Here is a 14764-nt window from a genome sequence, read left to right as displayed (position 1 = left end):
TCACGTATTACCAAGATATATCTATTCCCATATCAACCCTGTAACATACAATAATCAGTAATTATGCCTTCGTCCACTCCATCCCAGTGTTCTTTGGTTAATGTCCTTCCAATCCTAGGATCAGTACAGAGGAATTGGATGATGACAATGAAGAAGTCATATTTTACCATTTAGACTCAGAATGAGAAATTGGGTAAGGAGGAAGTTATTGTTCAAGTTCAGAACCACACACAGCAATGTAATTGCACATGCTTACCAGAACAAAGTGGAGTCCAAATAACAGGAATTGTAATGGCCTTGAATGCCTTTTTTCTTCCCAACCATAATGGCTAGGCCTTCCTTCTCCATTTTAGGCGGGGTATTTTCTTTAACTACTTCACTTCGGTATCCTCCAAATGCTAAAACCAAAATAACCAATTTTTTTCTGCATTACTGATTAAGAAGAAATGCATAGCATGGAACTTAGTGGCTTTGAAAAACAATTTAGTATGTAGTTACACTAAATGACCATAAAACTTTACCTAATTACAAATATTATTCATACCAAAATTCAAATAAAACATGCAACTATTTGTATAAAAACACATTAACTGTTGGGGATAATTTAAAGTAAAGGTGTAATGTTAATTAAATTGAGCGGGCTTTTATCAGTGCTACAGGACAAAACCTCAGATAAAACAGCAATCTTTTTTTTAAATTGACTATATGCTGCAATGTTATATTACTATCATGATTACAAATCATAAGAGGTGCAAATCAGACAGGCAAAACCAAATCCACATTTTAAAGTTCTGCAAATTTAAAATAACAGAATGCTTAAAGAGGATCAATACTAAAGTTCTGGGAAAGAGCAGCAAAAAGGACAATGATTTTGTTTTGCTTGTCAACTGGGATGGCACCATATTTAGGAACATACAAAACAAGCAAGTGTAGTCTCAAGGGTTTACCTTAATTGTCAAAGTTTAAAATTGCTAAGGAGATCAGCAAGAACCACAGATTTTGAGCCCCAAGTGTTCAGGTGTACTGCAGGAGTTCAATCCAATTGAACTGCATAGTTTGACAAGGCAAAATACAAGCAAGCCACCTGTTTACCCACTCCAAAGAGCCCAGATTAGAAAGTCATTTACCTGAAATGTTAACTGTTTGTCTCCATGATGCTCCCTGACCTGCTGAGTACTCCAGCATTTTCTGTTTGTTATTTCACTCCAGACAGGATCGCAAGTGCCCTGGAATTTTCTGCAAGTGATGTCACTCACAATTGCTGCCCTCTAAACCACAAGGACTAAGACAATGCCTGCACCTACAGTATATGGAGCACATCTTCCAGTAGCAACATGGCCCACAAAGAGGGCAATGACCTCATCAGTAAACTTTGAAATGACAGACATCACCTACAGAAGCAATTTGACAGCTGGCCAAGCTGCCAACCAACCAACTCCCTTTCCCCACTACTCTGCTGGTTTACTGGCTATCAAAAATATCAAACACTTTGAATGCATGAAACATTCAGAAACATGCAAAAACATGAAAAACAATTTAAAACATCAGAAAAGACTCATTGCAAGCTGCTCTTTGCAGATCCACTCACTACTTCTATTAATGATCATTCTACTCTTTTAAATCTATATTCTAGTCTCTCAGAAAACCTTGTAACTCAATGCACTGTGTAATGAATTGATCTGTATGAACAGTATGCAAGACAAGTTTTTCCACTGTATCTCGGTATATGTGACAATAATAAACCAAGTTAATTTAATTTATTTTATTAATTTAAATTTAGTTAACAGAGAGTAAATGAAGATGTTGAACACATTACCAGTCTAACCTGATGTGGATTCATTGAGCAAATTTCCATATGGAACTATTGAGAAACAGCTGGAAGCTGGCACTCTGCTGCTGGATTCCATAGGAAGTCAAGAAGAATGATACAAAGAAAATGACAGCAGTGAGGACTTTTCAGGAGGTTCAGGACTTCTGTATTTGCCACACTTATCCTACAGTGTCCAACTTCCTTTCAGTTATTAAATATCCAAGTCCATTGACATAATATGATATTATCTACATTCAATGCAAGGTGACAGACAGTCTTAACTTCAGAGGCGTGTCAGCAAATCGATAATGATACCAAATCACATAGCAGATTAGGCTGGATGGATAGATTTTAAAGGACAGTCTTAAAGATAAAAGAGTGAGAGATAGAAGTGTTAAGGTAGAAAACTCCAGAGCTTAGGGTCTTGGCAGCTGAAGCTACTTTTTTACCAATGGTGGAGCAATTAAATTCAGGAATGATCAAGTGACAAGAAGCAGAGAAACAAGGCAGCTGAGGAACATCAAACTGGAAGAAATTACAAGCACAGAGAGGGCAAACAGACCATAAAAGGATTATGTAAGAATTTTGAGAATGAGATATTGTTCGACTTGGGAGTCAACATGAGTTAGCAAGCATGGGGTGATGGTTAATTGGAACTTGGTACGAACTAGGACAGAGAGCAGAGTTTTAATGACTTCACATTTACAAAGAGGAAGCCAACCAGGAGTGTATTTGAACAGTAACATCTGGGGAGTACAAGGGCATGGATGACGACTTCAGCAAAAACTGACTTAAACAAAGGAAAGCCTTGGGCAATAGAAATAGCCTTGGGTTATAGAAATAGGAATTGCTCATGATGGGTCAGATATGTGATCTGAAGCTCATCTGGGATGAAGTGTTACAAGCAGCCTGTTGCCAAGAAGGAGGATGGAGTCAACAGGTAGGTAACTGAGACCATCTTGAGTACCGATCAACCATTTAGTTTGAATCATCACTTGCGGGACATCGGTATATAATCATGGATGCCACAAAACTGTTGTTCTCTGCAGAAAAAGCAGTGATAGGTGAAAGAAACCCCTTCTTCCTGACAATTTTATTTTTTTTAAACCAAAGATCTTTCATTCAATCCTGAATAATACAAGTGGGAAAGGAAATTCTTCTGTTGCCTAGGTTTTCCAAATAATTTAGTAAACTTTAGCTAAAGTACTGTTTTAACACCAAAGCATCAATATTTAATTAGTATTTTTTGTTTATTGAACTTCAAAAGAAAAGCAAAATTTCTTAAGAAGAACTCCTTTCATCCCAGCCACAAAGGAATGCACTTAGGTGGCAAGTGACCTCTACCAACACTCTCCGGTATTTATACGAATCAACAATTTGTTGACTCAATCTCCTGAGCAATAAATTTGAAATCCCTCCATTTAGCTTTGCATTAACAAAATTTCAATCCTAGGAGCATTTGATTCCATATCCTAGTTGTCTTTAAAATGCACCAATTCTACCAAATGTAAATGGAGCATAGTAATTCTTTCAAAAAAAGCATTCTGAGAATAAGTAACCGGGAGGGAGAAATATGGCCATCAGTGGGTTAATAAATTACACAAAAGGAGAAAAGGAACAAGTGTGAATGTAACCCTAGGTTCTAGGAATTTTTGTTTTAAGGATCTATCCTCTGTTCTCTGCTTTCACAAGAAACTTATATGCAAGGAGAGTTCTACAACAGCAAGCAACAGCACTCTAACCTTAAAAGCAAAATTCTATTTTTGTAATAACGACACTTCTCCCCATTATAATTGTTTTAAGAATTCAGCTTTTCCATTCAAAACTACACTTAGCCGTTTGAAGTTATTCAGCACTCATTTATCAAGAATTCATAAAATCTGTTAATTTTTCTGAGAACATTGTGTGTACCCAAAGCAGAATGATTATACACCCAACATAAAATCATGCAGATGTACAAGATTGAAACGGAAGTTTTCCACAATTTCCATTCTCTACAGAGCAGCTCTCCAGTTCCACTCACTCCCAACTTTATTTTAAGCTTTGCAATTTTTTCTCCACATTTTTTTTAATCCAATTCCCCCTTGGAAGCCACAACAGAACCTGCTTTCACCACATTTACAAAGAGAGCATTTCTGATTCCAACCACACAATGCAAAAATCAAAATTCTCATTCCATTTTTCATTCTCTTCCTCTTTATTTTGTCCATGAACTTTAATCCTCAACCTCTCCACCAAATGGAACAACCTCCCATTATCCACTCTGTCCAGACCCTTCTTCATTTTATATACTTCTATCAAATCTCCCCTCAGCCTCTTGTTAAAATAAAACATTTCCAGTCTCTCTAATCTATTCTTGTATCTGTAGTTCCGCATACCAGGAACCTTTGTGGCAAATTTTTCCTGGACCCCCTCCAATGCTGTCACATCCTTCCTGTAATAAGGCCAACAGAATTGAACACAATATTCCAGCTGAGGCCAGATCACTATTTTATAAAGATTTGCCTTAACTTCCCTTCTTCTATATTCTATTGATAAAGCCCACAATTGTGTACATGCCTTGTTAACTGCTTTTATGAATAATATATTCAAAATATAGCATTAGCCAAGCTATTCCTCTGTCATTCACGTGCTATCAATAATCTTGTAGTGGGGGTACAGTCAGCGACACTCAAATTGAAGTTTACACAAGCCAAGCTGCATCAGACACAAGCCCACAACCAATGTGGCACCATCAAACCATCAAAAAATATCCTTCTCCTGCAAGCATCAATGCACAATGGGATACAACTCAGAAGGAACAACAGCCCAGGGAAGATATAGAGGAATATTTTCCTGTGGATATAAAATTCTTCCAGTGGGCTATATTGATTTGATTTTAACTTTGCAGAACAAATACTTCCAATTCTTCAAGTTTCTCCACAGCACATGCCTCACTGACCCCCATATGTTATTGATTCCTGCTGTTAACTCGATCAGTATTTTTCCCTCATGGCTTTCATTTACAAATGGTAACTTCAAAGATTTGTTACAATGCACCACAATATTTGTGGCCAATTTAAGTCACCAGTTTTTTTTTTAAAAATCGCTCCCCAAACACTTCTTTAAAAAATCTACAAAACTGAAATACTGTGGATGCTTGACATGAAATAAAAACAAAGTGCTAATAATACCCAATAGGTCACTGAGCATCAAAGGTAATAAAAGCTGAGTTAACATTACAAGTCATTGACATTTCAACAGAACTTCAAACACCCATCTTATTTTCAGTAATGATCACTTTAATTTCTTGTATCCTTTCAATCTTGCTTAATCAGTTAATCGTTTCTGTTTCTGTCAGGTAACTGATTTAATTCTAAGTATTTACCACATTTTAATCTGTTGCAAATTTCATCAATTTCCTAAAGTTGGGTAATAAGTGGGGAAGTGGAAAAATTGATCTCTTACAGTTAAAAATTTAATTCATATCATCAACTGACCCTTGTGACAAGCAGCTGCATCAAAAATAGTCAGGAAAATTGACCTGAATCATTAAGAGAACAAGTGGCATTATAGAAAGCATACGGAAAAGAAATCTTGACTAGAAATGTCCAAAGAAATATGAAAGACTCATACAATGGAAAGGCAAAATTATATCCAAAAAACAATACCAATTGAATTGCATCTTTCAATTTGATTGGAGTGATGAGGCAATGATGTAAATCTTGAATCAGGCCGGCAGCTTTTAAGCTTTACAAATAATGCCTTCTTTGATGCACATGCAAAGTAACGTACTCCCTTGAAAGTACCATCCGTACAGCCTGCACTTTCTTCTTCCTGAATAAAGACAAGAATATAGACCTATCATTCTAAATCTAAAAGCATCAACAGCTCTATTCTTACAAGTGTGAGAAATGTACTTAATAACTGCCTGCAATCCATTTTTTAGTGTCTGATGGAATTCTCATCAATTAGGTTTATAAAGATGGGTAAGTTTGCCAGCTGTTGATCAATGAAAAGTCTTACCTCTCAGTCAGATGGTTGTGAATCTAAGTCTCACTCTAGAGTCTTGAGCAAAAAAAAATCTAGACTGACATTCCAATGCAGTATTTTGGAGTATTACATTGATAAAGAAGCCATTTTCCAGATGCAACATGAAGCCAAAACTCCTCAATGCAAATTCCAGGTAGACATAAAAGATCCTATGGTTCTAAGCCCCAGAGAGTTCTCCTGTTTTGGCCATTTGTTTTATCCCTTTGCTAACTAGTCTTTATCAGATTGCTATTTGTGAACTGACTACCATGCTTCCCTACATTACAACAATACCATAATTTTTAAAAAGGGACTTAATTGGCTGCACAGTAGATGGTAACATCCTAATATAGTTGATGCAATATAATTAAATTCACTCTCTCTCTAGATGGGTGATACTTAAACAATGGCTTATCACCTCAGTGATCTGTGCATTAAATTCAGTGCATACACATTAATTAAACAGACTCCCCTTTATCTTCTACAATTCTGCACAAAATGTATTTCAATGGTCAATTCAATACCCAACCGAAAATCAATAATTTTGTTTTAATGGGTAGCACCACTGCCAGAGCCCATATAAATATGGCAAGTTTAAAGGAAGATGCCATCTCATTAGGAAATGCTCAGCAGACAAGACACAAGAGCGGCACATAATCAACCAAGATTTTTAATGCATCCACCCTTGTTATACAATATTGAACAGTAGATTATTAGAAAGCAATCAAGGTCAGAGCAAAATCTAAAAATGTCTGTTTTATAAATACTGGGTTTACAATGAAGATAACCAAAGCACTAAACATGGTTCAAAAGCAGGAACTTAATAAGGAAATAGAATGGTATGCACAGATGTTCATTTCGTTTAAAATTACCACTCCTCACTCAACCTAGAAGCAAAAGTAAATTTCATCTGCCAACAAGAAAAAAAGAGAATTTTCCCTCTCAGATAAGTAGATGATAACCAACAAACAGATTAAAATAAGACAGCCCAGTGATGTTGCCTAAATTATTAAATACAGAGAGTGCAAAGATTCTAGAAAAAATTCTTAAAGCAAACAATCACCATGCTTTTCCTGGTTAAATACCAATTTTCTAAAGCAAGCCAAGCAAAGTTTTTAAAAATATGCTTGAAGAAAAATCAGCTGGACGAATTTTAAGTGACTTGACAACTGGTGATCTCTGAACGAGCTCAAGCAGATGTACAAATCTGAGACATGCCAGAGAACATATACCACCGGATTTGCCCTCCCACTTCACCCGTCTTGTCATCGAGTCCAACAACAGTGCACACTCATGCTAAGAGAGGGGCAAGATGCATTTTGCATTCATCCCGAGTTTTAAGCCAGGGATGAATGGCATGTGAGTGGAGTCACTGTCCCTCTGGAAAAAGGCAAGCGCCAGTCACTTTTAATTATCTTCTAATACTTTAGAAAATAAATTTAAATACCTTATTTTTGACTGGCTTTTAAATGTCCCTGATCATCACAGAAATTACAAAAACAGTTCAAAGCCCTTTGACAGTGGAGAGCTGTCAAGAGCCATCACTTCAAGTTCCAGAGCAAAATCCAATGCCCAAAACCTACTCACTACTTGGAACCCATTTTACCTTGCAGGATGCCTCTTGGGTGCAGAGGGTCAGTTTGTTCAATCCTTGCAAGGTAGCAGATCCAGGCAGTGGGCTAGGTTGAACATAATCTGGCTCACTAATTTTACCTTCAGCTTTATTTCCATTCTACTTACAAGTTCAAGTCCAGCTATCTGCTCATTAACCCCAAGAGGCTGACCAATCCACCGAATTACTCCATACAGAGGAGGATTTTCCTTTACTTGTACCAATGAACCCTCTTCCAAACTGGGTTGTTCTTTGCTTGGCACTCTAACTACTTCAGTATCTTGATTTGCACTGGTATTCACATCCATCATTACTGATTGAACTGACAAAGAAAGTGGATGGCCAATGCTTCCATTTACACTTGGCTTTTTGGTGAGGCTGAAGGGCAATGAATGGAATTTGTTTTCATTTGAAAGTGAGGCTTGAAGTGATGATGTGGGTGGTGATTGACTCAAGTTTGATTGCGTATCTACTAGTGATTTTGCTGCATCTTCACCTCCTAAAAAGATAAAAAGTACATTGTGACATAATTATTTTTTTCAATAAAACAATGAAGTAATGGAGCAATTGTGAAATATGATTGTTTTAATGTGAATCAATATTAAACTCATCTGTTGTAGTGAAGAATATGTGAATAATTGAATTATATCAACTGTAAGTACGACAATACCTCCAACTGCCTGAATAAAAACCCAGAGATAACAGAAAGGTCGGTAATTTAAGGTGACAGTACAAAAGAACCAGAGGGAGCACAACACAAAAAAAATTTATAATTAGTTAATATGATCTGGAATGCACCGTTGGAACAGATGGTGAAAGTAAATTCAATAACAGCCTTCACAAAAGTGAATAGGAAAGTACTTCAAAAATTTTTGAAAGATATGATTCTGTGAAAATGACTGTCTGATTTAAAAGACAATCCGCCCAAATTTTGGCAGGTGCCCTGATTAAAAATGGCTATGCAGGGTTGACTAGGCCAGGTGTACTTCTGTCAGGGCAGCTGCCCAAGTTAATACCTGATTATCCACCTGTATCTTTATTCATCACTGTTTTTTGCAGCATTGGGATACAGCACAAGTAGCTTGCTTGGCCAGTTAAAGATCCTCTTTGGTGTGAATCTGGAAACATAGCTGAACTAGACCCAAGCAGTGAAGAACAGATTTCCTCCCTAGAGAATATTAGTGAATCAGCTAAGTTTTCCAAACTGGTCTTTATGATCCTTACTGAAAATGCATTTTATTTCAGATTTACTTCACTAAATAACGTTAAATTTCCCAGCTGGCATGACAGAATTAAACTTTTCTCCAGATCATTGGAACAGACCTCTGGATTTCTAGTCTAGTAACATTAAAAAAAAGAAAATGCTGGAAACACTCAAAAGGTCAAGCAGCATCTGTGAAAAGAGAAACAGTTAATGTTTCAATTCTGATGAAGGGTCCCATACCTGAAATGTTAACTGTTTCGCTTTCACAGATGCTGCCTGACTTGCTGAGCATTTGCAGCATTTTCTGCTTTTACTTCCAATTTCCAGTGTCTGTAGTTCTTTTGATTTACAATATAAAATGTATGCTATTATGTTATTTTGCAAGACTAACAAATTTTACATTTGTGATTGACATTTACGAACATGTTGTTACCAGCACTAACTATTGTGCTACCGTACAGCCCATTGTACAGACAAAATCTGGTAATTCTTTGTTTATTACCTTCGTCAATATACCATGTACTTTTGGATTTTGTTTGTGGATCAACTGATGTGCCATTTAATGTACAACGTAATTCTGATCGGCTCCGATTATGACCTGGAGGTTTTCCAGATTGTGAAACAAGCCCTGTTGATGACAATGTTAAGTTCTGTATTAAAGATCAGAGCATTTATGATTCTGGGTAACATGTAGAACAATAAATAAAATCAATAAAGGTTTACTTGAAATGTCGCCTGACATTGGAAGGCAGAAGGTAGAAAACTGTCAAAAGTGGAAAGAAGGATAAAAATATACTGAAGCCATTCATTATAATAACACATATGAACAAAACATAATTTTATAGCTTTTGCCAAATATAGAAAAAAATGAAAATGATACGTTAAGAAAACATCACAATTTTATTTGGATGCTTATGTCAGTTGATTGAGTAATGCATCAAATACAACTGATTTGATAGGCTAATTTCATATGGTTTCCGAGTATAGATCTGTTGATTCATTTTTAAAAAACAGAGCCAGCAATTCACCTACTATTAACACTTATGCACCAGTAAACCATTTTTTTTGGAAAATAAATCGAACATCTTCTAAATGAGTTGTGCATAATTTTCTGAAGTAACAAGGTAATTACAAAACAGCACCCATTCAGATCATCTCAATTTATTCATCAAGACCACCCTTAAGAGCAACCTAACACAGCATTCAATCAAACCAAACTCTGACGGTTCATGCAAATCGTGATTTAAAATGCAAAACTGCCATTTAGACAATGCATTCCAAGAAGGGCCCAAGTCTGATCCACCATCTTTGAATTGCAAACAGTACACTACAGTTAGTGTTTGTGCTAGTGAGGGAATAAGAAATTAAGATTTCCTGCTCCTGAATCCTATTCTATTGGCACAACATGTACCCAACTCAGATAAACCACGTTCAGGCTTACCTGTAATGCCTGGAGAACTATCTGTCAAGGTTCATACATGAAGTATGGTCAAGATAAAAGACCAAAGGATTCTTGTCACCAGTGGATTGCACCCTAGCAAGGGACCAATGGCATTAAGGCTGGTGTAAAATTGGCATGGGAAAAGACACTTAAGACAACTATCAATGCACCAAAAAGCCATACTTTTGTCTCTTTCAAATTCCCCATTCAATATACAAACATATGAATTAGGAGTAGGTAATCCCTCAAATCTACTCTACTATTCAGTAAGATCATGGCTGATATGATTGTAGGCTAATCTCTGCATTCCCACCTGCCTGTGTTACCTTTCACCCTCTTGTTTAATCTACACTCTGTCTATCTCAGCCTTAAAAATATTCAAAGACCCTGCTTCCATTGCCCTTTGAGGAAAATAGTTCCAAAAACATACAACCCTCTGAAAGATAAAAATTTCACCTTATCGGTCTTAAATAAGCGACTCCTTATTTTTAAAGTGACCCGTTCTAGATTTTCTCGCACAAGGAAACATCTTCTCCATATCCACCCTGTCAAAACCCCCTAGGATCTTATACATTCCAATCAAGTCCCCTCTCACTCTTCTAAACTTCAGTGGATACAAGCCTAATCTGTCCAACCCTTCCTCCAAAGACAATCCACACATTCCAGGTACTAGTCTAGTAGAAATCTGATGAACTGTTTCCAATGCATTTGTATCCTTCCTGCAGACAGAAGACCAGTAGTGTACACAGTGAAGGAAAGTGGGTCTCACCAACGCTCTTTATAACTGAAGCCTAACCTCCTTACTTTTTTGTTGAATTTCCATTAGGATAAATGATAACAATCCGTTAGCTTATTTTCAATTCAAGAACATTTTCATAGTAATCAATTTAAAATACAGTAAAAACTTCAATAATCCAGCATACTCAGGACATCGATGGTGCCAAAATAGTGGGTTTTCCGGTCAATTAGATGTTATTTCCCATTAATACCCAACAATATTTTTTAAAATTAGTTTTGTTTTGAACATTGCACACTATTTTGGAGTGAACCTGCTGAGTTTAAAGGGCAAGTGCCCAACGAGCCAGTCACTACCTGAAACATTGCTGAACCATTGGGATTTCCAGATGATTGGACAGTGGATTATTAGAGTTTTACTGTAATATTAATTTTTGCTTTATAGTCCAAAATGCCACTAAATCAAACCCCATTAAGACAGAATCATAGATATTTGGATATAGCAGCCTTTCCATCTGTCATGTCCATGCCACATGAAAAGGAGCTGTATAATCTTATCTGACCAAAGCAGCCAACCTGTAAGCTTTGCATGTTTGGGCACATGCGTTGTTAAATGTGATAGTGGGTTTTAAGGCAGAGTTTCAGATCTCCACCACTGTCCATGGGAAAAAGAAATTATTTACCCTCTAAATTTACTAATTACCCAAAACATATGCCACTTATTATTGAGCTTTAAGGGAAATAAGTCCTTCCTATCCACTACTTAGATACCATAATTTTTTTGTATATAAAACTGAATCGCCCCTCAGCTTCATTTGTCATGCTATTTAGAGGAGGATCATGGTGTGGAATACAACAGAAAACTTTTCATACCTTTATTCTTTGATCTGTTATTTATATTTGAAGAGATCTTTTCATTACATGCTCTTGATTCAAAGCCTTGTTTCAACGGTCTTGATTCTGAAGTATCTGCAAAATTGCACAGAACAGCAAGCATCTTCAACACAGGCTCTTGTTTTTTTTTTATTTCAAATTACCTGCAGTTGCATTTCTGTTTTCCATCCCATGGCTGTGTGTCTGCTGAGAGTTTAGGTCAAGGCAAAAAAACTCAGCTCTCTCCTCTAATAGAAATAACATGCTTGGGCCTACAACTTCAGTTAAATCACCAAACAACTCATTACATAGAAATAATGAATACAATTTTAAAATTCCTGTTTTAAGTGCATAAAGCAATGTTGTGAAAGGATATTTCTGATTTTTCTTTGTACAATTTGTATTTCAATCCTTTCCAAGGGTTTCAAGACAAAATAGTGCATTTTAAACATTGCCCTACAACAACTCAGGAACTAAACTTCCAGAATTTAGCCATAGGACCAAGCCTCAGGGGAAATTTCCAAACTCAGACTACAAGCAGAACAGCAATGATTTACATTGAGTATGAGTACATTGGGAGGTGGAAGAAGGAAAAAAAACAATAAAACATCCTCTGGCCTTTCATGAAATTATGTATTTTCATAAAACATTTTATTTTCAGGCTAAAAATGAATTGTTGATCCTGGCACATATCCATCATAGTATCATAGACCATTGCACTCTTATTCAGTCCCAATAATGTATCTCAGGTCTAGGATCTACGGCAGTGATATTCTTTCTCATTTTTGCTGTATCAGCACTGAAATAGATTCCAAGTTATCTGAAAACTGGATAATTTGCTATTAAAGCAAATAATTTGTCTGGTTAAGTACAGGCATCTTTTTTCCAGAATGGTACAGTTTTATTAAACTCCATGCAATGCATTGCTTTCAACTATGTGCAATTATTTTTAAGTTCAATTGCAAAAGAAAAATTGCAGGGAATTTCAGCAATTTAGTTGGTTAATTTCATGTGACAGTTGCAGCCTCCAAAGTGAAAATTGAATAATTTGATTGGATAGTTTGAAGTTTCTTTATAAATGATTGGCAGCTGTCATGAATTGGCCAGAGTTTTTTTTTAGCTCCTTCCAAGTTTAATCAACAGGTAGCAGAAGCAAACAACTGTTAATTTAAGACATGGTAGTTTTTGCCAAAATCATGAAATTTTACTCCAATGGATAAATGCATCAGAAGCAAAATATTTAATAATAGATATTTTCCAGTGTACTTTAGGACACAAGTTATCATTCATATTAACAGCCTTTCCTTAGTAATAATTTATAAATTATATTTTGTCTTTATGTTGTAATAGTCGCCAATATTGATCAGCTTTTCTGTTTATGTTGTTTGGTTTATATGAATATTACCATCAGGAACTCACAATTTCACTGTCAACCAAGTTACATTTTGAGCAGTATTAGAATCCTAAGATCATGACTAGATTAGCCTTTCAAGACCGTTCCACCAGTCAGTTAAATCATGGCCAATCTGTATCATTAGTCCATCTACCTCTCTATATTCCACATTCCTTAATATCCAAGTCGAACAAAAATCTATGAATCTCAGTTCATATTGACCCCAACAGGTTACTGGGAGTTACAGATTTACTGCACTTGCATTTTAGAGATATCACCTCTAAAAGGCTTATCTTTAATGTTTAGATTTTACCCCCTTATAAAACACTTCCATCAGACAAAACAGTTTCTCTTTACCTTCCAAATAATTTTATCATACAAAATCTCTCTCAGTCCTTATTCTCAATTATTAGAGGTCAAAAGTGTTCAAAAGGGGACTGACGTGAACATTCTATTTTTAATTTCTTTCCTGTATTTAGTTTCTGTCTTTTTCTTTGGGGAAGGTACATCTGAAACTTGTCAATACATACATGAAAGACCCTCTGCCTTCAGATATCAATTGTGTCATCTGTGAAAACAGATTGGTTGCAAATATTGTACTGACCTAAATACAGGGTTAAAAGGATAGAGCTCTGTGACATCACAAAGAACGTTACTATGCATACTAATGCTTCAGCAACACCAATCTTAAACAACTGCATGCAGCTTTAAACCCTTGTGTATACTGCATGGAAACACTATCTAAATGATTTCAAAAATACACATGTCAATAATTCAAAGCAAAAACAAAATATTAAGGGCAAGAAACAAACAGCCAGAGGAACTCAGTGGGTTGAGCATCAGGACTGATGCAAGGTCTCAACCCAAAATGTCAGCTATCCCTTTGCCTCCACAGATGCTGTTCGACTTGCTGAGTTCCTCCTGCAGTTTGTTTTTTGCTCCAGACTATAGCATCTGCAATCTCTTGCAATTACAAAATACTAAGAGTTTGTTTTAACATATTAGGATAAATAATTTGTATGTTTTATTCATCTGTTTTTTAGGATGTGGACATTGCTGGCAAGACCAGCATTTATTGCTCATCTTCAATTCTACTTGTGAAGATGGTGATGAACTAACTTCTTGAATCACTTCTGGTGAAAGTATTCCCACAATGCTGGTGGGTAGGAAGTTTCAGGATTTATAACCAGTCATGAAGAAGGAATAGTTGCAAGTCAGATTGCATTCAACTTGTAGAACCTGCAGGTCATGGTGTTGCCTTGTGCCTGCTACCCTTATCGTTCTTGGCGGTAGAGGTTGCAAGATTAGGAGGTGGCATTGGAGAAGCATAGATGAGTACTTGCAGCACATTGTGCAGCCACTGCACTCACAACACTCACTGCATGCTGCCAATGGAGGGACTGATTGTTTAAGTTGGGATGTCATTCCAATGAATTGCTTTGCCTTGGATAATATTGAGCCTCTTGTGCATTGCTGGGGCTACACTCATCCAGGCAAAGTGGACCATCACTGGCTTATGCCTGGTAGCCATCATATTTAGATCAGAACTCATGGAATGTTAAAAGAAAGATTTCTTCCAACAAAACAGCCAATGTTTTTAAAAACTACTCCTATTTCTTTTATACTTTTAGTTTAACATTTCACAACACACTAGTAAATTAGCTGCACAATGGCTGGCTTCCATG

The 14764-nt window shown here is 36.3% G+C and overlaps 1 protein-coding gene across 3 annotated transcripts in view; it reads right to left on the bottom strand.

Annotated features, from left to right (window-relative positions):
* cylda (cylindromatosis (turban tumor syndrome), a) overlaps window positions 1-14764 on the bottom strand; it is a 59715-nt gene that overhangs the window by 28738 nt on the left and 16213 nt on the right. For all 3 annotated transcript variants that reach the window (XM_052028113.1, XM_052028112.1, XM_052028114.1), the window contains 5 exons: window positions 11687-11782; window positions 9140-9265; window positions 7562-7932; window positions 5461-5626; window positions 257-398 (listed from right to left, as the gene is read on the bottom strand). In XM_052028113.1, the coding sequence (XP_051884073.1) occupies window positions 257-398; window positions 5461-5626; window positions 7562-7932; window positions 9140-9265; window positions 11687-11782 (901 nt within the window). The remainder of the gene's footprint in view (window positions 1-256; window positions 399-5460; window positions 5627-7561; window positions 7933-9139; window positions 9266-11686; window positions 11783-14764) is intronic.

Source organism: Pristis pectinata, chromosome 13 (assembly GCF_009764475.1).
Source record: "Pristis pectinata isolate sPriPec2 chromosome 13, sPriPec2.1.pri, whole genome shotgun sequence".
In the NCBI taxonomy this organism is placed as follows: Eukaryota; Metazoa; Chordata; class Chondrichthyes; order Rhinopristiformes; family Pristidae; genus Pristis; species Pristis pectinata.
The sequence above is the reverse complement of the archived record's forward strand: the minus strand, read 5'-3'. Positions and strand labels throughout refer to the sequence as shown.